The 24,689-nt window shown below is 36.2% G+C and overlaps 2 protein-coding genes across 3 annotated transcripts; both read right to left on the bottom strand.

The window, feature by feature from the left end:
* Positions 1 to 1,175: 1,175 nt before the first annotated feature.
* On the bottom strand, positions 1,176 to 3,534 carry LOC131603280 (pentatricopeptide repeat-containing protein At2g36980, mitochondrial). The gene has a single exon (XM_058875586.1). The coding sequence runs from the start codon at positions 3,133 to 3,135 to the stop codon at positions 1,261 to 1,263; it is 1,875 nt and encodes a 624-aa protein (XP_058731569.1). The 5' UTR covers positions 3,136 to 3,534; the 3' UTR covers positions 1,176 to 1,260.
* Positions 3,535 to 5,337: 1,803 nt separating this feature from the next.
* LOC131631868 (chromatin structure-remodeling complex protein SYD) lies at positions 5,338 to 24,220 on the bottom strand. Of its 2 annotated transcripts, none has more exons than XM_058902642.1 (34): positions 24,040 to 24,220; positions 23,469 to 23,583; positions 23,311 to 23,372; positions 22,627 to 22,715; positions 21,901 to 22,542; positions 21,123 to 21,277; positions 20,783 to 20,952; positions 20,624 to 20,688; positions 19,839 to 20,543; positions 19,123 to 19,298; positions 18,862 to 18,959; positions 18,602 to 18,787; positions 18,276 to 18,456; positions 17,587 to 17,781; positions 17,457 to 17,500; positions 17,172 to 17,228; positions 16,781 to 16,877; positions 16,333 to 16,505; positions 16,033 to 16,246; positions 15,717 to 15,842; positions 15,517 to 15,606; positions 14,761 to 14,877; positions 14,523 to 14,603; positions 13,796 to 13,903; positions 13,360 to 13,529; positions 12,700 to 12,778; positions 12,534 to 12,608; positions 11,690 to 11,787; positions 11,495 to 11,602; positions 10,935 to 10,992; positions 10,595 to 10,825; positions 8,807 to 10,223; positions 6,041 to 8,721; positions 5,338 to 5,957 (listed from the first exon to the last, which is right to left on the bottom strand). In XM_058902642.1, exons 2-34 carry the CDS (start codon positions 23,571 to 23,573, stop codon positions 5,682 to 5,684), a joined length of 9,129 nt encoding a protein of 3,042 aa, XP_058758625.1. In that variant the 5' UTR covers positions 23,574 to 23,583; positions 24,040 to 24,220; the 3' UTR covers positions 5,338 to 5,681. The 2 variants fall into 2 exon arrangements, with proteins under 2 accessions (XP_058758625.1, XP_058758627.1); XM_058902644.1 differs by lacking the exon at positions 24,040 to 24,220 and adding an exon at positions 23,882 to 24,033.
* Between the last annotated feature and the right edge of the window lie 469 nt (positions 24,221 to 24,689).

The following is a 24,689-nucleotide window of genomic DNA, read 5'->3' as shown; positions in this document are numbered from 1 at the left end:
GAGGACTTTCGATATAAGGAGTCAGTCCCTTTCTCGAACCAGGCTCTGATACCACTGTTGGGGAGTCCGGGAGAGTCGGGGGTACCAACGGGACCAATGCTCCAGGACCACAAGAGAGAGAGAGAGAGACCACATCTCAACCCAAAACTTTAAGGTGTATAGGTCCTCTCATTTATAAAGTGTTCAACCTCCACTTTTCTAAACAATGTGGAACTTAGAACTCGCACCTATTTCTCCACACAACTCACTTTTTTTTCTCAACAATTTTTTCCTCCGCAGTGAACAAGTTTATTCCTTTGATCTTTATTTTCTTTAGTTAAAAATTCCAATCTCCTTTTTTGCTTCATCATAAAACAATCCTTCTCATTTTTCACTTCTTCGTAGAATCAATCAAAATAACCACACCCAATTTGAGTAGAACCATGCGTTAATTCAAGAAAAAAATCACCCACAATCCAAAGTTACAAAACATGTTATGTGATAATAAGAAAATATACAATTTGGTGAAGGATTTTAGAATATTTACCCTATAGTGTGGACATTCCCATAATTGTTTTTCATAATTGATAATTGTTGTTACCCTTCAAAGCACGACGATATTCCCACAATAACAATTGAGTCTCCATCGCATTTTTGATCTTGAATATACCTTCGAAACAGAACTATTACTATAGTTTTCGTGTTTACCATACTATTTCGCAATGACAGGAGATTTTGCTGAACTCATTTTTGTTTTCCAGGTCAGATAAGAAGACGAAGAGGAGATGAACAAAAGTTGTAGAGAAGATGTACAAAAGTCAGACCACTGGGGTAGAGGCTATGATAATTACAAAGAGAAATATGGAGCTTGTTTTTGCCCTAATTCAATTTAGGGTTAAATGCGTTCATATGTATGGAAAAGAAATTTAAAAAAAGATGATGGTGATGACACATACGCTAACTAGGATATCACGTAGACTAAAATAAATTTCCTTTGTGGAAATTAGACAGCAACGACATACATGCCCCTTTATAATAAATTCAGAAATCAAATTGATTTTAAAAAAAATCATAAAATCAAAATGAATCGTAACTCAAAGATAAGAGAGAAAAAAGAATATTAAACTATTTTTAATCCTTGAACCAAACACCTGAGTATTTAGAAAAACATTTAGCATTTTTCCTTTTGTATTTACTTTGCTCTTTTTAAATCTTTTGTATAAACCATAGAAAAACTGCTCATCAAGTTATTTCACATATGCTTAACTGGTTTATAAAAGATCATTCAGTATCAAAATTAATGGGCCATGTGTGTCTCATCTCTAATTCAAGGATGTATAGTATCTTAGATATATCATCCATGCAAGAATATGAATTGTTTCCTGATACAAATGCAGTCACCACGTTTCTTATCTCAATCCAACTACAACCAGGAACTTTCTTGACCCCTTGATCTATCATTTCCTTTCTTACTATCTCTGCTTCCTCCCATTTTCCACTTGCACAATACATATTCGACAACAACACATAACCAGCCTCTTTTTTAGGTTCTAAGTTCTTTAGATTTTCTCCCATGGAGCTCCCTGTTCTTAAATCTCCATGTGTATAACATGCTCCAAGTAGAACCTCGCATGAATTGCTCCTATCTTTACTTGTCTTTGAATATTTCTTAGCTAAACTCCGCGCTTCGGCTACATACCCACCTCGACCGAGCATATCAACCATGCATGCCACATGATCCATTCTTTGAGTAAGTCCAAATTCCAAACTCATTGATTGAAACAAAGCAAAGCCCTCATCTATTAGCCCCAAATGGCTACAAGTCATTAGCAGTCCTGTGAAGGTTACTTCATCGGGTCTTACACCAGATTCCACCATTTCTCTGAACATACATATAGCTTCATTACCCCTTCCGTTTAGTCCGAATGCAAACAACATTGAATTCCAAGAAACTGGGTCCTTCTCGATAACGTCATGAAATGCGAGCCTCGAACCTTCTACGTCTCCACATTTAGCATACATGTTAATCAGGCTATTGCCAACAAATAAATACTTGTCTAAACCAAGATGAATAATACAGCTGTGGACCATTTTTCCATGAACTAAAATTGCCAAGCTAGCACAAGCATGAAGAACCGCTCCAGCTACTAAATCATCAAGCTGGAAAGAGTTCCTTTTCATGTCTAAAAACAAACTTAAAGCTAAATCTCCATTCCCGTTTCTCGTATACCCAACAATCATAGAAGTCCAAGATACAATATTTTTCTCAGGGGCTTGCTGGAAAGCAAGAAGAGCTTTCTGGGTATCCCCCACTTTCATATGGGCATCAATGATTGCATTCCAAGAAACTTGATTAAAAGCTCCACCAGAGTTAAAAACTTTCACAGCATCACCATGACATTCTAACTTAGCATAAAAACTCACAATTGAATTATTTATTTCCATAGCAGTGCTCCAACCAGATTTAATCACAAAACAATGAACCATGCATCCGTATAACAATTCCATCGACTCAGCACAAGCATTCATAAGAGCACTGAAAGTCCATTGGTCTGGCTGATACAAACTCTCGCACATATCTTTAAACAAACGCAAACACGCCTCCACTTCACCACAACGAGCATGAGCCGCAATAACTATATTCCAAGCAATTTCAACCTTTTCAGGCATGCCACCAAAAATTTCAAAAGCCATATCAAATCTACAAGAGTTTGCATAAGCAAACAGAAGCGAACACCATGTCACTTCATTACTATAACTCATCTCATCAAACACTTTTCTTGCATCATTTGGATTCAAACACTTGCCATACATATCTACAAGGGAGTTCGCGACAGGAAGAGACGACCGGTACCCTGAAACAACAACCAAAGCATGAAGTTTAGTTCCAAAACGAAGATCAGATGCACCGGCGCACGAGTTTATGGCTGCGGAGTAGGAGAAGTTATCGGGTTTGCAATCAGAGACTCTCATGCTACCGAAGAGAGTGAGAGTTTGATGGTAAAGTCCAAGGCGGGAATAGGCAGTCAACATAGCATTCCAAGCCACTGAATCTCGTTCAGGCATTTCATCGAATAGTTTGCGTGCATGGATGATTCTGCCTGAACGTGATAATGAGACAATTTCAGATGTAACGCGGAATAAATAAGGACGCATTGCATTGTTTCAGGCTTTGTTGGTCAATTTTGGTATCTCACCACTATAGAGACGATTGCATCATTGTACTTCAACACATATTCTAATTTGCTCCTTCTATCAATTATGCCTGCACATCAATTAGAATATGAATATAGCTTGGATTCTTCTCTTTCACTAAAGCTGAAAATAACGGTTGGGTTTCAGCTTTCCTCATATGCGGAGAAAGACTTAAATATGTTAGGTCTCACTTATTTTAAGTGGAAATGATCTTTTTAGGATTGTGAAAGAAAAAAGAAAATAGAAAAAACAACTTCAAAAGAGAGAGAAAAAAAAGGAGAGAAATCAAATTCTCGTTTTTCTTGCGACCAGTCTCAGTAAAATTGTAATTTTGAATACAGGTTCGCAACATCTGTGTCATTCTTTTAAGTGTTTGAATGTGTTAAAACGAATTCTGAGCCAAGAGATATTGCCTTTACATTGAAGCATATTTGAATATTTTCAACTTCTTATTTTCTATTTGTAAGCAAGTTTGCTTTGTAATTTTGTTGGTGTTAGCATTAGTTTGTGAATTATTTTGAGACTCTCTTGAACTCATATTTGATTATAATGGAACTATTTTTTGGTAATGGACGATCCGTGATTTTTTACTTTTACATTGAAAGTTTTTCATGTTAAAAACTATTTTTTGGTAATGGACGATCCGTGATTTTTTACTTTTACATTGAAAGTTTTTCATGTTAAAATATTGGTGTTCTCTTATGTCTTTATTTGTTTGATTTGCTACCATATATATGTTGTTGATCCTTATAGGTTCTTACAAGTTCGAGAAATTTTATTTTCACTGTGCATTGGTTTGTTATTGTGTGATAACTTTTCATCAGAGTGGTAGTAGAGTCTACTTAAGCTATTTTACTTGTTTGAATAATGGAGCCAAATACAAATATGAAGATGGTATTATTGAATGTTTTAATTACCATTTGTCGAAGAGCAAGATAAAAACTTGTTATTTGTAAAGAAATTGCATTTACCCGTTTTTAGTTCTACAAAGTTAGATTTTGTGTCTAATGAAAAATGAGAGTTTGAATATTTGCAAGCATGTGATTTTATTCTGCAATATTTAGAAGACAATGTTTATAATCATATTGCTAACAAGACACATGCAAAAATATTATGGAAGAAGATAGAGTCATTTTATGCCTCTAAAACAGAGAATAATAAATTGTTCTTGTTGAACACTTGGTACATCGTCGTCGTCAGGGTTTACACTACTGTACTCACAACAAGTACAATAGTTGATAGGAGGGAGAAGAAAAGATTGGTCAAGATGGACTTGTATAAGAGGTAGTGGGTGGAGATGAGTGTAAGATGTGATTTAAGTCACTAAAAGGTGTAAATGATCGTGTGACAATGGATAGGAGTTTAGGAGTTTATTCTCATTACATATAACATCTTTGGAAATGTAAAGGAGGCTATTAGGAGAAAGGCATTAGTAACCCTTGTCGGAGGTGGAGTAGCCAATAAATAAGCATTCTTGGGACCTGTATTATAGCTTGTCATTCTTGTATGATTTGATTAAAAAGATATTGAAAAGCCAAAAGTTTTGAGAAAGTAGTAGTCTGGTGGTTGTTGAAAAAAATTAGTGTATAAAAGACCTTGGTTAAGATCAATAGTAAAGAGCATGTTGATGACTCTTAATTACCTCATTTTAGTGGTGTGTGAAGAAATATAATGAGATGAAAGAGACTTTCTTGAGTTAAAAATTAAGTAAAGGGGTTGAGTTCCCCACCTCATCCGGCTTGTATGGGCATTGAGTTTCAACCATGATTATGAACCATTGGATCGTGGTGGGAGCATCAGGGTTTTTAATCGATAAATCAAGGTGAACCTGATTTATGCATCATAAATATGACGTAGCATGAGAATTCAGATGTGGACGTGAAAGGTGTATGAATCAGTTCACAAGAAACAAATTCAAATGATGAAGTATTGGACAATCGAAGAGAAGTGAGATGGTAACAGTGAGATTTACCTGGACAAGACTAATTTGATAGTAAGTGGTTAGATATAAAAACTAAATTGATAATAAGCTGGCAAAATATAGAGATCTACTTGATAGTAAATTGGTAAATATAAGCCAAACTTGATAGTTAACAGAATGAAAAACTTTTTTAAAAATATTCATAATCTTACAGACCTGAACTAAATAAATTGAATTGACAATTTAGTTAATATCATTTCTTTGATAAGAATTAACCTTGGAATAACTTCATTCAATTAGTTGTTGTGATAGTGTTTCAAGAAATGACAAAAATAACAGACTAGACGAGTGTTGCAAAATCAGTGGGATATAGATGTTAAATTACAACATATATATGTACAAAATAACCCCTACTTAACTTATATATATACAAGAACATATTTCATTACTTAGTTTCAGATTCTGGGATTTCTCCCTTCTCATACAAACTCTGCTCTTCTTAAGGGAACTTCCATTTACAATATGATTTTTGAACAGTGTTACTTTGATCCTGAACTTCAGACACTTATGATTGCTCGTGTATTTCTCAGTCTTTCTGTGCATTTTCTTCTTGCTCGACTTGATCTTTCTGTTTAGTCTCGCTAGTTTCAGAGTTGTCAATTGATTCAATTCCATCTCCTACAGCAGCCTGCATTTTAGCTGTGCTTCCATCTATATCTTTCTCAGACAAGTCTTCCTCTTTCTCAGGCGCCGAGGAAATTGGGACTTGAGATGCATTTGCAATCTCAGCAGCACTGCTTTCAGAAATGTCCGTAGATGCCTCAATTTGATGACCAATCTCAGCTTCTAAAGGCTTTGATTCCTGAAATGATAGATTTTATGTAATTAGTCCCAGAAAAATAGAATTCATGAAAATTGAAAGGATACTACAATGCTATAAAGTACCTTGTTATCATCCATTTGATTATCTTCTGGTTTTGTAGCAGTAAGTTGGTTGTTATCATCCATTTGATTATCTTCTGGTTTTGTAGCAGCAAGTGGGTTGCTGAGGATATCCCTTTCGGATGATACATCAACTTTATCTTCCTCCATCACCGATGAAGGTAATTCCTTGGTACCATCCCTAGAACTATCCTCTGGAATCAAAGCTCTTTGTTCATCTTGAACATCAACATTATCTTCCTTCACCAGCGAGCAAGAAGGAAGCACATCCATGTTTTCAGAAGTAAGCCTTTCTGGATCATCCCCGGGTTCAGAAACCTGAGTAGCATCTACTTGACCGACAGTCACTGGGCAATCTTCAGTCACTGGGCTAGATTGCAACCTATCAGAACAACTACTCTGATTGGTATTAGATCCTTCCATGTCATTCTGGGATGCAGACTTCGCAATTAATTTATCATCAGATGATACACCAATAGTTTCTACCACTTTCAATTGGGATAATGAAGGCAGCACAGTATCACCCCGCTCAATTTTAGAATCTTTCAATTCATCCGGTGAAGATGAACTGGTATATGCTCCCCTTGTGGATGAATCCATTTGATCATCACTTTCCACTTTATCAACTTTTGCTTCCTCCTGGACTTCAGAGCAGTTAGCCACGGCCTTCTCCATTGACACCTCAAGAGGGACTGAGACCTTATTTTTCTCTTTTACCAAGGTTGATGGGGGCAGAACTGCAGTTTCAGAAGTAGTTCCTCCCCCGAGACTATAAATCCCAGAAACACCCACTATATTGGTCACAATAGTTTCACTTGAGGAATCACCTATATCCTTTCTTTCCTGGGAGGGTGACTCTGAAAAGCTCTCAACCTCCGAAGTCTCACGCAGATCAACAGGTTCTAATGTATCTGGATGCTTCTGAGCTTGAACAGCTTTGGGGCTTACGGGATCTTCCTTTTCAGAAGCTGACTCTGAATACTGTTTCATGGAAGGTTCTAATGCTTTGGATGATGGTTCAGAAGGTGATGCAGGATCCAAGCTCAAATTCACAGGCGCGTTATTATTTCTATCATGTTCAGCAGATGTCACCTGTGGTTGATCACTCAAAATTTCAGCCTGACCAGCACAAGCAAGAGATGAAGATGGCTCAGAATCCTCCAATTTTTTATTTGAAATGTTCTCTGTAATATCAAGAGCTTTGTTTGTGGATGAATGACTCTGAATGCAGATATCAGCCTGACTAGACTCGGGATTATTACTACAAATTTCAGGTGCCAAAGGAATTGTTGGGCCTCCTTGGCTATCAATATCAACGGGAGAAGATCTTGAACATTTCTCTATAGAATCAGATTGGCTTTCAAGATTATGATCATTCACTAAAGGACGTTCAACATCAGGAGAAACCACAGGTGAACCTATGTGATGGGGAGGCGTCTCTGTACTCAACTCAGTAGAGCCACAACCAGTAGGAGGTTTCTCAGAAGATCCATCAACCTTTAGGTCATTATTAAGAGGAGTTATATCAAGAGCCTCCATTTCACTCTTAGAAGTTGAGTGTTCAATATAATGTTGTGTCTGATCAGCTTCAGACTTACTGACAATCGGCAAAGCCGCATTCTCAAGAATTATTTTTTCATCAGACGCAATGCCAGGTTGTTGTTTATTCCCACTCCCTGGCATGGTTGGTGTCAGGCTCAGTGCTCCAGTAGCTGGCGATTCTAAACTTGGGTTTTCTTCCGGATTCGGCATATCGGATGCCACTTCTGATTGTTTTTCATGAAGGTGTACTGCAACACTACCAGTATGACACGCTGTCCCAGCAGTTTCAGTAGCAGAGCATGCCTTATCCTCCACGCTCTGGCTACCAGAGGCATCCACGGTAGCTTTAGGCTTTGGCAAACAAGTTCCAGAGAAAACTTCCTTCATTACCCTTGCAACATCATTGACGTTATGTATTCGGCCTAAAGTGGCAATCTTATCTGAGGATACAGGTGCACTGTCAATCCTTGTTGATGCAACTTTCTGTTGCTTATTTTGGGCAGGATTGGTGGTTCTCTCTTTTCTCTTTGAATCATTAGCTACTCCACCGGGCAAAAGGATCTCAGATGCCTGAGCTTGAGTAACATTTGAAGTGGCTATACCCACCAATGAATTCACTGGTGAAATCTGAGCATGATGACTTAATTTTGGATCTGGGTCAATAAGAGCAACAGGAGTAACGGGTAAAACTGGAGTTGTTCTTTTTCCCCGACGCCGTGGTGGCTCCAGTCTGTTTTGAGTTTTACGACCTTGCCTTTTGCCCGACACAGATTCATATGAGCTTGGATTGGGTTCAGAGCCTGGTGTTGAAGGAAAAGCAGTGCTTAACGTACTGGGAACAATCTTGGCGGTCACAGGATCTACAGATTGACTAATGCTTTCTGTAGTTGCACTACCAGTCGAGGAATTGGTTGGAGTATCGACAACCAAAGAGGAAGTTATTGAACCTACAACTGTTTGATGAGCTTTATTATCTGAATATTGATCTTTTATAACCTCGACGATAGGCAATGATGTGACCAATAAATTTTCATTCCCTGAATTAGTGCAAACTTCAACTTGAGAAGGGTTCATTTCAGAAGATTTAATCTTCACAGAAGAACCGTGATCATCAGCATTCTTAACCTTCTCTAAATCTTGCCCTGCAAAAGAACTCCTTAGTTTACCAAAGGCATTTATAAAGATAAATGTCATGTTAAAATCATAAAACAGAAATGCACAATATACCTGGAGAATTGACTGTACTATCTTTACATGAAGGCAGGATCTCTGCCTGCTTGGCTAAATCATCTGATCCTTCCAATGATTTTATATCCTGATTACTCTGAGATGCCTGATCTTGGATAATACATTTTGATTCTTGAACATTGTTCTCCTGCAAGTTTGTTAATTCACTGGCTTTATCGCCTGATACAACGCCAGATGAAGTCGGTAAATTAGAAGTTGGATCCCTGCCCAGAAGACCTAAAACAACTGGAACAGGAGATGACATTGTTGCCTGTTTCTTTCCCCTACGCCGAGAAGTTCCAGCTCCAATTTGTGATTTTCCAATTTGCCCTTTACTTTGCATCTGTACAGATGGATAACTGGGAGCAGTTTGAGCCAAAGTAGTAACAGAGGGCAAAGGAGGCGGTACCTGTGAATTCAAAACAACCCCAGCACCCAAATTATTGTTTCCACTGTTTGAAGAAGCGGAACCTGAAATGATAGTTGGAGGGTGTACAGCAGCAACGGTAGGAACAGTTTCACTCTGGGGAATACCCTGACCTGAAGAAGGACTCACTAATTTATTTTCTAATTGCTCATTGACCTTGACTTCAGGACCAACAGAACTATCAGGCACAGGAGGCGACATCACAACCTGCTTCTTCCCTCTACGTCTAGGCAATTCACGACCGCTCTGAGTTTTCTGCCCACGTCCTTTTGCTTGAATAGGTACAGGAACAGACGCAGTAGCTGACTGAGAAGGCAAAGGAATGGCAGGCAGTGTGTTAGCAGCCACTTCTGTATTAGACTGGTGAATAGATTCTTTATTAGTGGGCGAAGGAGTTGCAGTCGACAGAGAATTGGGTGGAATAGTAGGCAAAGGAGTGGCAGGAGCTGCGTTAGCAGTCACTCCTGTGGTAGACTGCGGCATAAGTCTACTCACGCCTGTAACTTCAGCCGAATGACCAACAGAATCAGGAGCAGAAGATGTTAAATGTCCAGACTTATTTCCCTTCTGTAACTGCATATCTACTTCAACAATTCCAGAAGTTACTGGAGAGACTAATGCAGCTGGTGACTTAACTGGAGCATTTCTTTTTGGTCGTCCACGGCCACGTTTTGCTGGTGGTGCTATCTCTTTAACATGATGTACCGGCAAAGTCTCAACAGATGGCAATTTCGGGGCCAGTGGAGGCAAAGCAGCAGGTTGTGTGACAGTACCGGCAGGTGGTGGGACAGTAGCAGCAGGTTGTGGGACAGTAGCAGCAGGCTGTGGAACAGTAGAAGAAGGTTGTGAGATAGTAGCAGATACAACAGAGCTGGAAGCATTGGTTTGATGGCTCATCTCTTCCTCTTTTACTTTGGGTGAATCTGATGTTTCTGTCTGACACATCTTCTCAAATTCCTCCTCTGTCCATTGCTCTTCATAGGAACGTACCTATAAAATGTATGTAAGATGGTTGATAGGGATTAGTGACTTTTTGGAGGGAAAGACAAGTAACTTAGTGCATTTAACATGTTTTATGTGAAAAATAAATAAAAGAAAAACAACAATTACAACCCGGGAAGAAATTACATAGTATACTTAACACACATGAGTGTTTTCAATTACTTTTCTTTTCCAATAAAGTTACGGGGAGGTGGAGGTGAAGTTATACATATCACTATTATGCAAGACTACTACCCGTAGGAAATCTCAGATGATATGTAGGTATGATGATGACACGTAGCATAACATGCAAAGAGCAAAACACAGACAAGAAATACAACTGTCAGAACAATCCAACTGAATAAAATAAAAAAGACAACCTCTCTTGCTCGTTTTCCCCTGCCATAGTGTTGAGTATCAGGGCCCCCAAGGCCTCCTCTCTTTCGTTTTACTCCATTAGAATCTACCTCACCCTTAGGCACGTCATCATATATCTTCATTGCTTCATTGAACTGTTTCAAGTCTTCTTCAGTGACAAGTCGAGAAGGAAGGGGAGGAATAACATCGGAGCCATCAGTTGCATGTTCAAGCACCAATTTCTTCCATGTAACCTGCAACGTATTTTTTGGGAGCTCCAGTAAGATTCTTCTAACAGAAACAGAAGGTAAATGCTATATTTATGCGAAAGAGAAAAGCCTGTGCAAATAATATACAGCATACCAGCTCGTGCTCCTTCCTGTCTCTGTCAACAGACTCAAACACGTCTAACTCTGATTCACTGCCAACAGAGAAAAGATTTTAGTCACGTTTCTTTTTTCTTCCTTCTCTTTTTGACACAAAATTTGGGTGGGTTGGGTATTGAAGAAATTCTAATATCTTTGCCACAACATAGACTGACATAACAAATGAAGCTATGAATACAGTTACAAAAGTAACAGACCAACAGTTGAGATGCTAGAAGATCAACCATCACAACCAATACAATAGACCATGCAGTTAAAGAGATAACAGGCTTATAAAAATACATCAGGAAAGAGTGGCATGCTTAAATGACAGTAATACATCAGGAATCCTTCCCTATAATTAAAATAAGGTAGGTAAGAGTCGCATGCATATCTTACCACAATTACTATCAATTCCTAATAATTTGTCATTGTCAAAAATTGGCATAAGTTCAAATATCAATGGAAGTAGAGAAAGGAAATCCCACATTAGAAAATAACTAGACATATTAAACCACAGATAGAAGCAGAACGTAAAAGCATAAAACAGTGGTGCACCTGCGGGCTAAGACATCATTTAGAGCATCATCATCCAAAACAGGGGCATCTTCTTCTTTCTTACACTCACGCAGAAGGGATTCCAAGTATTCCCTTCGATCTTCAGCACTGCAATAAATATAGACAAGAAAATTCAGAGCTGACTTTAAATCTTTGTAATAAATTAAAGGTGAAATACATCACCGCATTACCAACCTTGTATTATTATCAAAAAATCCAGCAGTAATGCTCTGATTAGCGACGCCAAGTTTGTGCTCAGCTGAAGCTCTAACTTGTTCTTCAACAGTTTGAACCTTGTTAAATTGTAAGCAGAAGAAACTTTAGCATGTGTGATAATACGACACTATATTTACAGTAATTATAAAGATGACAGGATTGGGATGAATACAATCGTTCCCAGTGAATTTGAGAACCATGAATCTGTGACCTCTCTTCACTTCACTTCCTTATACAAAAAACACTCAACCAGCTACACCTAATACGGTTACAGACCTACTGACTTCTACTGGCCCAAATAACTCTAAGTATTTAATTATTATCAAATAGTTTCATATAAGACTTGAAATTATGAATTTCTACGTGCTCTAAGCCAGTATCAAGCACATACGAAACAATGATCACGACACAACAGGTATTTAGGTCATATTCAACAAGAGATGTGACTTGATATTTTTTTAATTAATTATTAATTCTCACTATGGAGTAAGAAGCATAGATATCCTAAATATGGTGAATTGTTTTAAAACCCAATTGTTTATAATACCTGAAATCAGATTTCCAAAGTACACGTAATGTTGAAAATCTCACATTGACTAGAGACATAGCCCACGTCGTGCTTACAAGTCTTGGGCATTCCTCACCTTATAAGCTGATCGTGGGGGGTTGTGTTGCCCAAGCCCAAATTCTAAGACTTAATTTAAACTTAGACTCTAACAATAATTATCAAGAAAGTATTTGTGCGGCTGCGGTGTAGCATAACTTATGCAAATATATCAATCCCAATAATAACAAACAGTAACTCAGAGCGAATAGTACTAACTGTTTCAAAGCGGAGAACAAGAACATCCCTCTTTTGACCAATTCTATGAGCTCTTGCCTGGGCTTGTAGATCAACCTGAAAAATACCAACAACGACATAATAACACTAATAATAAGCAATAAAAGCAAATAAAACATAAAGAAATCACTTTTAAAAAATTCATTACCTGGGGATTCCAATCAGTGTCAAATAAAATCACTGTGTCAGCAGCTTGAAGATTCACTCCAACACCACCAGCTCGAATGCTAATAACAATAGATGAATGTCAGTGATGTGAAAAATAGGTAATCGAAAAAAAAGATGAAATAGGCATGTTCGTTATGTATGTACTTAAGAGTATATCTTAAAATCATGAAACAAAATATGAGGAAATATCAATGGACTTCTTAAATGTTAACTAGTCAGATACATTTTAAATCAAAATCCTTCAGTCATAAATCATTTAAATATAAAAGTTTCAGTTTGGCAAGAGTTCCCATATTACCTCCCCTCTTAGCACTGCAATAAAATCTTTGAGTTCATCAATATTTAGTTGATCTTATATCAGAAAAATGTTTATTCTGTCGGTTAATGTGCAAAAAAAAAAAGATGAAGATAGATTAATCCTAAAATAAGTACAAGGTTAAATTAATCAACGAAAAACTACTTTCCATTGTGTGATTCCAGATACAGCATACAGATTAAGGTTTGAATGTTTCAATTAACTATAATTACTATCAAATTTCTTGGAAATAAAATCCCCAAAAGTTAATTTTCCTTCCCCAATTTAATATTTCAATTGACTATTTCACAGCCATACCTAGTACTTGATAGAATTTAAAATTACCTGAGTAAGAAGATAAAATATGGGGAATCGGGTTTGTTAAATAGGTCAATTAGAGCACCACGATCACCTCCTGATGTATGCCCGTCCAACCGGAGGTATCTATATTGTTTAGAAGTTAAGTATTCTTCCATAACATCCAGAAGCCTAGTCATCGTCGAAAAGAAAAGAACCTGTAAAAGCATTAGCAGTATAATGTTAAACAATAAGGATTAAATTTTCAAAAGATACACTGGAAGATAAGAATCAGTTCTATTTCATAGACTTTGAAGAGGGGGCATAAACTGTCATACACATTCCGCATCCAAAGGAAAGAGACTAGAATAAGTTTACAAAATATCTTTCATCAAAAGTTATAACATCACGTGTCAATACCGATGGCGATGTGTAAGAAGTTAGATGTAGTAATCCAGCAACAAACATATAGGATTTTGCATACCCGGTGATCTGTTGCCTTCAATTTCGGTAATAAACGGTCCAACATCTCAAGCTTCCCACAGAGTCTAATAATTGGTGGCAGATAATGCTTAGGTATATAGTTATCTACCTGTAAATGGAAAGAAAAGAAAAAGTTATATTGTACATACATTTTAGCATACCCTGCCTCCTCCCTCCTTCAAAATAGCCACAAATATAGAATCACACAAAACTTAACCTCTTGCTGCGGTAGTCAAATAAATGTAAACAAAAAAAAAAGGAAGAGATGAAACATAATGTTGTTTTTGCAGCGCCAAACTAATGGCCAGTATTCACACAACACAACTCACTAAGATCAGTGAATTACAAGGAGTACTGCTCAACACAGATGTCCTCATTCCCTGTCATATCCCCACGGGAGCTTTTTCGGTTGGGTCACATGTTAGGGCAAAGGAAAAATAAAACACAAACCAGTTTATAGTTTATAACACCATACTTTGCTTTATTTTTTAGGATATTTCTTGTTGTCAGGTTTGGCCCATTTATAAAATGATCTTGAAGATGCTATCTCAAAATTTAAATACCAGAACGAAGTGTTTTTCGAACTCTAAAATTCACAGGAAGAACAGAAGCATTATCCAATCAAATTCACAAAAATGATCATGAAGATGCTGTCTCCAATAACATAATCCAATCACCAATAACTACAGTAGTGTCAGAGAAGAATAATATGTAGGATATGAACATACCTCCTCTGTGTGAAGCTGACTGAGATACGGATGATTGCATATATTTCGAAGCTCCATGACAGAGTTGTGTACTGACCGAGCCTGACAATTGGGGATGTAAATTAGACAATTAAAGTATTTTTACATGTGTGTGGAAAGATATTATAAACAAAAAGAAAAGAAAAAAGAGGGAAATAAATTCTTAGTCCACTATCAAATGTCAATTACATCATTTAACAAAAAGTACTATAAAGGACACCTTTAAAGTGCCGATAGCACCAAGATTATCTTCCACTCTCTTCATCAAAAGCTTTTGATATGAAGAAGCCTCACATCTTATAAGTCTCTCAATCTTCGAAGGAAGCTGATTTTCAACCTAAAAGAAACATTGGAAACACAAGAACAGTAACACGTGAGGACGATTTCAAAAGCTAATATCAGTAAGGCAGACAAGCTATATTGCCGTTTTCAATATCATATTTCCAAGTCATCCTAAGTGATGAAAAGTCAAGATGGTGATCACGGTGGGATAACACATAACAGAAACAATTGCATCAGAAGGTTTAAATATGGAGAATACATTTTCCACATATATAAAACCATTCAATCTTACAGATACCATGCATCAAATTCTATATTACACTAGAAATGGAACAAAACTCAAATAACTGCAAAAAAAAAATATGTTCAGAAATTGTTGATGTTATCTGACTGAGCATTTAAAATATTAGAGCAGCACAGGCTACCGAATGCTAAAGATTTTTACCCATAAAATGTTTTGGGAATGCTAACGAATACAAAATACAGAAATTAAGGCCTCAACCCCAAATAGAAAAAAAATGAATATAAGAATGAAAAAACATACACCAGGATAAGCTTAATGATATACAATTATTAATAATTTCATTTCAAGTACTACTAAAATGAAAAGCCGATTAAAAGAATCATAACTCATAAGATACACAAGTATATGTGTGTGTTGTGTGAATTAAGTTTTAAGATAAGTATTAATGACCTTGTGTTTAAGCCTCCGAAGTACAAATGGTCTCAAAACTTGGTGCAGACGATTTATGATCAAGAGATTCTCCTCCTCAGACAGTAAAGCCTAGTTACAAACAGAAAACAACAAAATAAGCATACAAAAAACAAGGAAGCTTAAATTAGAACAAAAATTCTGGTCAAGTTCTATATTGACGGGATTGGTCCATAACTTACTTCATCGGGTGAGTTATCTCCAGTACTCTCAAATGGCTTATTAAACCATTGAGAGAAGTCCTCTGATGAATTGAATATGTTAGGCAACAAGAAGTTAAGAAGTGCCCATAGTTCTTCAAGATTGTTCTGCTCATAAAGAAACCAGCAGTTACAGACTATAAATGTTACATAAAAAGGATAAAAATGAAACAGAGGGGCATTATATGAGCCTGGAAGAAGAGCGGAGCAAAAACTGTCATTCCCAAGATAAAGCATGGCATATTTTTGAAGAAGATTATAGAAAAATTCAAATGGTAAAAACAGAAATAAGAAAAACCTGCAATGGTGTTCCAGTTAACAACAATCTGTGAGAGCTCTGGTAGTGCTTCAAGTCGGCATTCAACTTGCAAGAGGCGTTCTTTATGCGGTGGCCTTCATCAATTATTATATAGTGCCAATGTACTTTGCTTAGCTTTGGTCTATCATGCTTGTTCATCAGATATTCATATGTTGTCAAAAGAACATTGAATTTCTGGTGAATAATCCTTTCCCTAAAATATGAAAGAATTAATAAAGAACACACACAAGAATCAGTATCGAACAGATGAAGGGGGTCAATATCATAAAATTCAATTACTTGAATAACCGACGTCTCTCATCCGGCGGTCCAGCATAGACAATTTTGTGAATACTAGGAGCCCAAAAGTTTATCTCTGACTCCCAACCGGGTAGAACTGAAGAGGGTACAACAACAAGGAATGGTCCTCTATCATTTTTGGTTTCCATCAGGTAGCAAATTAGAGAAATCACCTAAAAAAATAAAAGGACAGTAAGATTTTATCTATACAAGTCACAAATGTTCTTCCAAACTTTCTAGGACAGAATATACATCATGATATTTTAGCATATATGCATGCACTGTAACATAATCATAGAACTCCAAAAAAACACCAACAAATTATCCAAAAGTGATTCATCGTAAATGACATACTCAAAAATGCTAATAATGGAAAAAGGACAAAAGGAACAAATACAATCCCAGTTAAGTATGTATATAAAGCCTATTCCTTAAAAAAATTGGTTACCTGAACTGTTTTACCCAGGCCCATTTCATCAGCAAGGATTCCATTCAAATGATTGTTATATAGTGAAACCAACCACCTCAGACCATTCATTTGATATCTGAAGACAAAATTTGAAATCACAAGGAATATAAGTCAACAGACCAAGCAAGCAAAAAAGGAATGTAAGCTCAGGGTCTTAGCTCATGAAACTGGATTATCTAAGAAAACTATCAAACAATTGTAAAATGAGAAGGACAGAATCCCCCCGACATAGAGGACGCTAAATTACAAAAGTAATCCGACAATTCAACTAAATGCAATAAAATAAAAACTTGGATCTCCAATGTAAGACACAAATATGCATTGTAAATTATATGAAATAAAAAAAAAAAAAAAAACAGTTTTGACATACTCCCTTAATTTTCCACCATGCAGAATAGATGGCTGCTCTGCTATGCTCTCCTTTACACTGCAGGAAGAAAAAAATTGCTTAGCATGTAATTCAAAAATATATTTCCGGACTGATGGAACCAATAGACCATGAACAGTTAGCGACTTAAAATCTTCAAAACTAAAAATAAACCACCGAAACTCTCCAGTCTCCTGAGCTTTTCATCTTTTAATAATAAAAATTCAAGATAACCATCTTACACTACCAAGAAACCTTTTAAAGAGTACATAAGAGCAGAACTGATACCTGTGGGCCATCTTATAATACTTCTCATTACTTTCCATATAATGCTGTAAAATAGAATTTGAAAAAATCACCGACATATTTAAGAAATAAGACTTTTAACGTAATAATGGGATGTGTCTAGCGGACTTGCCTTTGCCTGATCACTTTCATCCTCGTCTACCAAAGTAGTTTCACTATTCTCAAGAAAATTGGTACTTCCTGCCTCATCAACGTCTAGCCCTAAACGTCCTGCAGTATTCTTTGCTTCCTGTAATTTGGACCCAAGCTTTTGAAGGTACTTTTCAGTTGCTTTAAGAAGTTGCTTCACACGATCTGATTTTGCATCCTGATGTAGCAATGAAAACGTTATTCAACGTTAAGAATGCAGACATCAATGCATATCTTGTATCTACTAACAGAGACAGGTGCACATATTATACAATTGGGGCTGCTGCCCCCACTTACGTGACTTTATGTGTAGCAATTGAATTTTTTTATACTATTTGTTTAGTGATATTTCATTAATTTAACTTTTTCTCCTAGATATTTAAAATATAGCCCCTAAATTAGTTTTTTTTTAAATACTGGTATAAAATATTTTGTATTCAATGACTCAAATTTTGATTTTGTACATGACAATTAAAAGTAATTTTTTGTGAAGACTCAAATTTCCAACAATGTAAAAAGTAAATTATTTGATCACATATCTAAATATAAATATTTGTAGAAGCATTGAAAAATAATTATCCCTACAATAATTTTAAAATATATATTTGCACCCACAAGTTAATATTTATAGATCGGTCCCTGCCTACTAATATAATAAGAAAATAAACCTACCTGTACCATTCGAAGATAACCTTCGACATCGTTTATTTTTAGCAAATTAATCTTCTCCCGCTGAATTCGATCAATTCTCTCACGATGAATACGTTCTTTTTTTTTATGGAACTCCTTTACATATTTAATGATACCCTTTGACCGTTCTCTCTTGATTTTGAATACATCATCAAGTTTTTCCCTACATTTCAAGAAATAAATTAATAATGCAAGTATTTGAGGCAAAGAGTACAGATAATAGTGAGTTATAATTATCCAATTACAATGCATTGGAAAAATCGAAGAGGTGGAAGACGCGTGTAGAAAAAGGTAGAAAAGGCACATACTTGTGAACTTCTATCTCACTGAAAAACTCCTTCTGTCTCTCACGAATCCGTTTCTGTCGCTCTTCCTTCATTTTCTGCTCATACTTTTCAAGTTGTTTGACTCTCCTACCATGCCTATGTTTCTTAATTGATTTCAAATGTTCCATCTCATTTGTAATTGGTTTGGAAAAATCGTTCAGAAAATCACTGACCACAAAGGAAAAATATAATGTCAAATTGTGAGTTGAAGAAAATATCAAACTCATAAGAATGCAAATTACCTCCGAAGTCGGCGTTGGAGCTCTAATAGTTGAAGTTTTTTCAACTCTATGACACTTTTTGTTTTGGCAGAAATATCTTCACATGAGCTCACATTTTCCTATATCACAAGGAATGCATCGTATACCATAATGTTTATGCAACATTCAAATTATTGCCAACCATATAGTGTGTGTAGGTTAGGGGTACAAAATAAATTGAATGAGCAAGAAGAACATATAAATCACTGAACTAGAAAAACTAAAGTTAAAATTAAAACAAACCTTTAACTTGTGATAGCATTTAGTCATTCTTTCCTTTGCTTTCTGCTGCTTTTGCACCCAATTTTGGCCATCTAGAAGCCTCTTTTTCTGACGATCCATAATCCATCTCTCCGACATTGTAAATCTTTTAGAAGATGGAAAATCAGCTGATACTAACCTCTCATTCCCTCCTTGCTCTGTAGCATAAGAGATGTCATGTTTAGATGCATAATCAACTGGAACAGTTTTGATTTACGATAGAAAACTAGTACCAAAATACAAATTAATTGTAGAAACTGAATTTTATTAAAGGCAGAATATAACAGACACGTAACTACAAACACTGCAGAGAATACATGATTCACACATAAACTAATCCAAGAAATTCAAAAGTCTTGGTCTCTCCCTCCAAGAATTCAAAAGTTTGGTCTCTCCCTCCCAAAACCGTTCCAAAAATATTCCATAATCAGTTTCTCCTTTCCTTTCTCTATTAATTTTAAAACAGAAACACACATAACCCATAACTGCTACACATAACTTACATCAATAAAAATAACTACCCATAACTTCCATAATACGAAGTCTAACAAATTGCTGTTAATATTCAGAAATTCATCGATCATTAACACTTGAAGTGACAAAAAAAGATAAGCATCAACAAACTGATTGCAACAACATGACATAAATGATCTTCTTCAACAAACGAAAAACATGACATAATTGACTATGGCTTTCACCTGCAGAAATGTTTTTGCCCAATACATTTCCATCCTTCATCATGGTTACTCCATGGGAATTGCTGTCAATCCCAGGAACTGGTTTCCAATGCTCTTTTAAAGGATAAGAAGTCAATTGATTAATAGAATTGTGATTCCATGCACCAGAATTGTTACTAACATTCTGAAACTGACTAGGAATGTTTTCTCTTCTTTCTATAGGCAACTCATGTTGAATAGGAGAGATATGTGGATTTGAACCAACCCAGTTATTTGGGCCTAGAGCGGAATGTTGGTTAGCCCTTCCAGCTATCGGGATACCATTGTCACTATCATTCAAATGACTGTTACCAACAATAATACCCCTTGTATTTGAAGAATCTTTCTGCTGGTATGGAGTGGCTGAAGAAGATTGTGCAGCCATTCTTTCTTGGTTTCGTCTTTCAACATCTCTTTTTGCGGCTAGATATTTCCTGTCTTCTGAAGGTGTCTGGGTGTCAGAATGAAGGTTACCTTTATCTTCTAACAATCTTGGGCTCTCAGTTCCCTTCGACAAAGATTCAGCCTCTAGAAACTTTCCAGCAGATGAGGACCCTGAAGGATTCTTATCAGTCTGTCTCAGATTGCTTGAACTTCCGAACGGCACTATGACCCCTGGTGTGTTACCAGGTTCATTAAAAGACTGTGATTTTCCTTTGGGTTCATTCAGATCTTTATTAGAACCATCTGCATTAACATCACATTGCATATACCGGTTAGCCAGTGAAGATCTTTGATATGTTAAGTAAAATATAAACATCAGTCACCTTCTCTAGAAAAGAATGTTCCAAATGCAACGTCAAGATGTAGTTTCTTTGGCGGTAAACCATTTCTGCACATAAAACAATAATGTTTCACAATATAGCTCAAAATAAAATTCTGTCCATCTTTCCAAATAAAAAAGGAGATAGCAGAATAATATCTACCTAAATGCTAGAAAAACAAGGCACTGAGCTCGAAGCTGTTTCAACTGGTTTTCTTTGAAAGGCATGGCAGATGGTGCAGCTGCTGCGGGAACTGGGGACTTTCCTGTATCTCTAGGGTGAACACCTTGTCTAAGCATAGTCATTTCTGAGCCACTATTTTGCCTGCCAGTCTGCCAATAAAATTATCTAATCAAGCAATCATATACAAGCCATAGCTAAAAAGAACAACAAAAGTAAATATGTTTAAACTAAATAAAATGAGTTAAGCAAGATGAAAGAAAGTAGAGATATTTTATGAATACCAAGTACCTAGAAGCAAATATTAATAAATACCAAGTACCTGAGATATTTTATGTCCATCAGATAAAGTAGTTGAACTCCCCCCATCACGATCAAGAGGACCACCATATTGCATTGAACCTGAGATAACCGGTTCGTTCATTGCAGATACATTCGCAGGAACCGCCATCCCTCCATGAACCCTAGCATAAGCACCTGAAATTCCATACGTTTTTCGATGAATAATTATGAACGCAAAATTCTAAATTACAATTTTTTCTAGTAAAATTGATTCCATCATTCTCTGCATGATTTAACATAAATAGAAACATTCAAATATGGAAAGAAAAGTATCCCTTAGCATTCGAAATTAACTTAAGAACAACACTCATGCATATGACATTCAAATACTTTCAGAACAGCCATTATTGGTATAAGACCCAATGGTGAAATAACCTTCACTCAAATAAATTCTTCAATCAATTGATTATATTAAGATATAAAATAAACTCTTTAAGAAAGTCTTCTCTCAAATTTCACCAAAAGTAGTAGTAGCCATTGGTATTTAAGTATAAATATAATAGATTATTTTCCGTTCTTAAATCCGGGAGGATGGTAGTTTGATCAAGTTGAATCGTGAATGATACTTGCAAATTTTACCAATTTCTTACTAGAACACCAAAGAATGGAGGTGAGAACCCCTGCATTGAAATTATTTCCATCATATTACCAGAAAGAACATTAGAGAAAACAAGGGAACCTGTGGCTTTTCAAAAGGTTATCCATCTTTATTTTGATTCATGCATCTATAATCACATGTGTAAAAGATAACGAATCACCTTGCTGCTTCCCTGGAGTAATATGTGCAGAGGAAACTTCCACATCATCTGGATACTTAGAATTTGGAGGCCGCGCCATTGGATTGCCAATCTTTGTCAAATCGGTTTGTTTCGCTAATAAAAGATGACCTTCTGGGTTTGCCCTAAGCATTGTTTTCATGTTACCAGAAAAAGTCGGAACATTATCCATTTGACTATTATTTGGAGCCACGTGGAAGTTTGTCACTTCACCACTTTTAGCTTGAATACCATCTGATGGTTCGGCCTTGGTCATTTTCCCCTTCCTTGTTTTAACACCAGCATTGTGAGGTTCTATTGGAGAAGAGCTGTCAACATGCATTTCCCCAGGTGATGTTGAATCTCCCCTCTTTCTTTTTGGGATAGCTTTCTTACCATCCTTTTGATTCACCTGTCTGTCTTGTGACTGTGAGTTAGCAGACCTAGAATCCATACTAGTTGGACTTCCTTGATCAAATGACTGATTACTTCTCTGAGCTACAGTTCCTTGATAATAATCAGGAGCTCCGCCAGTTGGGGCAATTGGTGGTCGACCAGCAGCAAAGGGTTCCATTTTGGGAGCCTCATTTTCAGCCAAGCCTGCTCTCGAGTCATTTGCACCACCCACTGCTTGTGAAGAAGATCCTGTATAAATCAAAAATTAAATTAAATTAACTGAAAAAATATCACAAACACTCTTTTAAGCAATATTAAAACAAGCATAATTACCTATCTGAGGACCACCGGTCAAAGGAAGACGTGATGACTTTAATGCTTCAATATCAAGACCATGTTGGTTGATGACAGTCTCCATTGCCCTATAACAGACAGGCAGTATTACGTAAGAAGAAACAGTGATACGCATGAAATCAAAAAAATCGGATCAAAGTAGTAATACAGACAAAATATGGTTTAGTGCTAAGAATGATGAGTATTGAGCTTCACTGCAATCACCAAGACACTACAGAGAAAATTAAACCCACAGGTTGCTTTAATAATAAAGTTTGTGATTTATTCGCAAACTCAAACAAATAAAGGTGTTCCCGTGGAATAAGCCGCTAACTTCAAGTATATTACTCAGTCTGGACTACATAATATAGGTAAACAAATTCAACCACTCTTCTGTTTTGAAAAAGGCTCCAAAGCCCAACAAACACCCATTGCTCTTCGTTCACCAACACCATAAAATGCAATTCAACAAAACTTTACCATAGTTATTTCATTTTCCATCACACCGATAATAGATATCTTAACTTCTGTGAAAGGATAATTTCAGAAGCAACTGTGCGTCCTTAAACACAATCTGTATTAGATTCTCAATTTTACTATCTTACCTCACTACAAAAGAGGCCTAATAAATAACTGAATTCCTATATACAAACAAGTTCGACTGCTAAGTTGCAGTTATTTTACCTAGATATAACTTGATATGGCATTGAATTTTCCTTCCCGCTCGATTTCATATGTTGTAGTATCTGAAACACTCACCATATTAATTGCAAGTATGTCTAATCGTTACAATGGTTCAAAAAATAGTTTACGAAATTCATTTAAGAGAAAACAACACACACCACGTATAGTTTAGTAGCCAGCTTGGCTGGCTCATCTTTAGAATCTTGAATAAGTTTATGCAGAAACTTGGCAGCCTCCATCTCGACACTCTGTGGAGTTGCCATCTCCTTTTAACTGCAAAAGCAAAGTATTGTAATGCAAACTCCAAATCAGCTGAAAATTTCAGGATAGTCCCAATTTGTAACTTTAAAACAAATAAAAAAGGAACCAGCTTATAATGATCATATGGCCAAATTCAACACAAATGCATAAACTTTCTATCTTCTTCCTAGTACTCTAATATATAGAATAACCCTATTTTTCCTCTCATAATAAAAAACAAACCCCAAAAAGAAAAACCCTTCCTTTTTACAAACATCCTAAAATAACATTATGTGATTAACACTGTAAATCACGAAAAAACACCTAAAACCTTTGTGAATGTTGGAAATTTTGAAGAAATTGCAGATGAAGGAGCTGAAATCGGCGGATCAAAACAAGACCCAATATAAATTCGCAAGAAATTGAAAAGTGGGTCGAGTTTTGAAAGGTGAAATGGTGTGTGGACGTGACGTCGATTGAGAGGATTACCGGATCAGAGCTGAAAGGTAGCGTCTTTACCGAGAGAAGTCTAAAAATCTGATTTTTAGCTTACGCTGTGAAGATGAAACCAAACCAAACAAAGCTTTGGTTTTTTTGGTGTGAATGAAAATAAGAAAACCCCAAACACAGCCCAAAGTCTCGCACGAGTACCAGCTCTTTTCGTGTGAACTTGTAATGTTTCTTAGGTTTTTATTTCTTCTTTCACAAAACGATTTTCTTTTCTTTTTTTTTTCACAAAACAATTTTCTTTTCTTTTTTTTCACAAAACTTACTTTGCTTTCGCTTGAAAAATGAAAAGGATAATTCTTTTAGATTAATGTGAAAATAATCGAAGAAGTTTATAAAAATAAATAAATAAATAAATATGAAATGTATTCCGTTATGGAATCAAAATTATTGATGAATTCATCAGTCGGATTTTTGATGTGGTGGTGCAAGATTTTGATTCGGTTTCGTTTGTGTTAGGTAAACATGCAGGGTTAACATTCAAACGTTTAATAAATAAAAGAGAGTATATTGGATTAGGAATAGAAGCATATTTGTTGCTCATGTTATGGTATATATGAAATGGGCGGTTGTTGGGCCTACATCATATTGGGCATGCAGTTCGTCTATAATAGTTGCCCCCTAAGGCTTGT

This window comes from Vicia villosa, linkage group LG1, assembly GCF_029867415.1.
Source record: "Vicia villosa cultivar HV-30 ecotype Madison, WI linkage group LG1, Vvil1.0, whole genome shotgun sequence".
Classification (NCBI taxonomy): domain Eukaryota; kingdom Viridiplantae; phylum Streptophyta; class Magnoliopsida; order Fabales; family Fabaceae; genus Vicia; species Vicia villosa.
This window is presented reverse-complemented; position numbering and strand designations above follow the sequence as displayed.

Coding starts and splice junctions, on each gene's coding strand:
- LOC131631868 (XM_058902642.1), bottom strand. CDS start 23,573: ATGGCAACTCCACAGAGTGTCGAGATGGAGGCTGCCAAGTTTCTGCAT. Junction 22,716..23,310: donor CCATATCAAGTTATATCTAG/GTAAAATAACTG, acceptor TGTCTGTTATAG/GGCAATGGAGACTGTCATCA. Junction 10,224..10,594: donor GGGGAAAACGAGCAAGAGAG/GTTGTCTTTTTT, acceptor TACATTTTATAG/GTACGTTCCTATGAAGAGCA.
- LOC131603280 (XM_058875586.1), bottom strand. CDS start 3,135: ATGCGTCCTTATTTATTCCGCGTTACATCTGAAATTGTCTCATTATCA.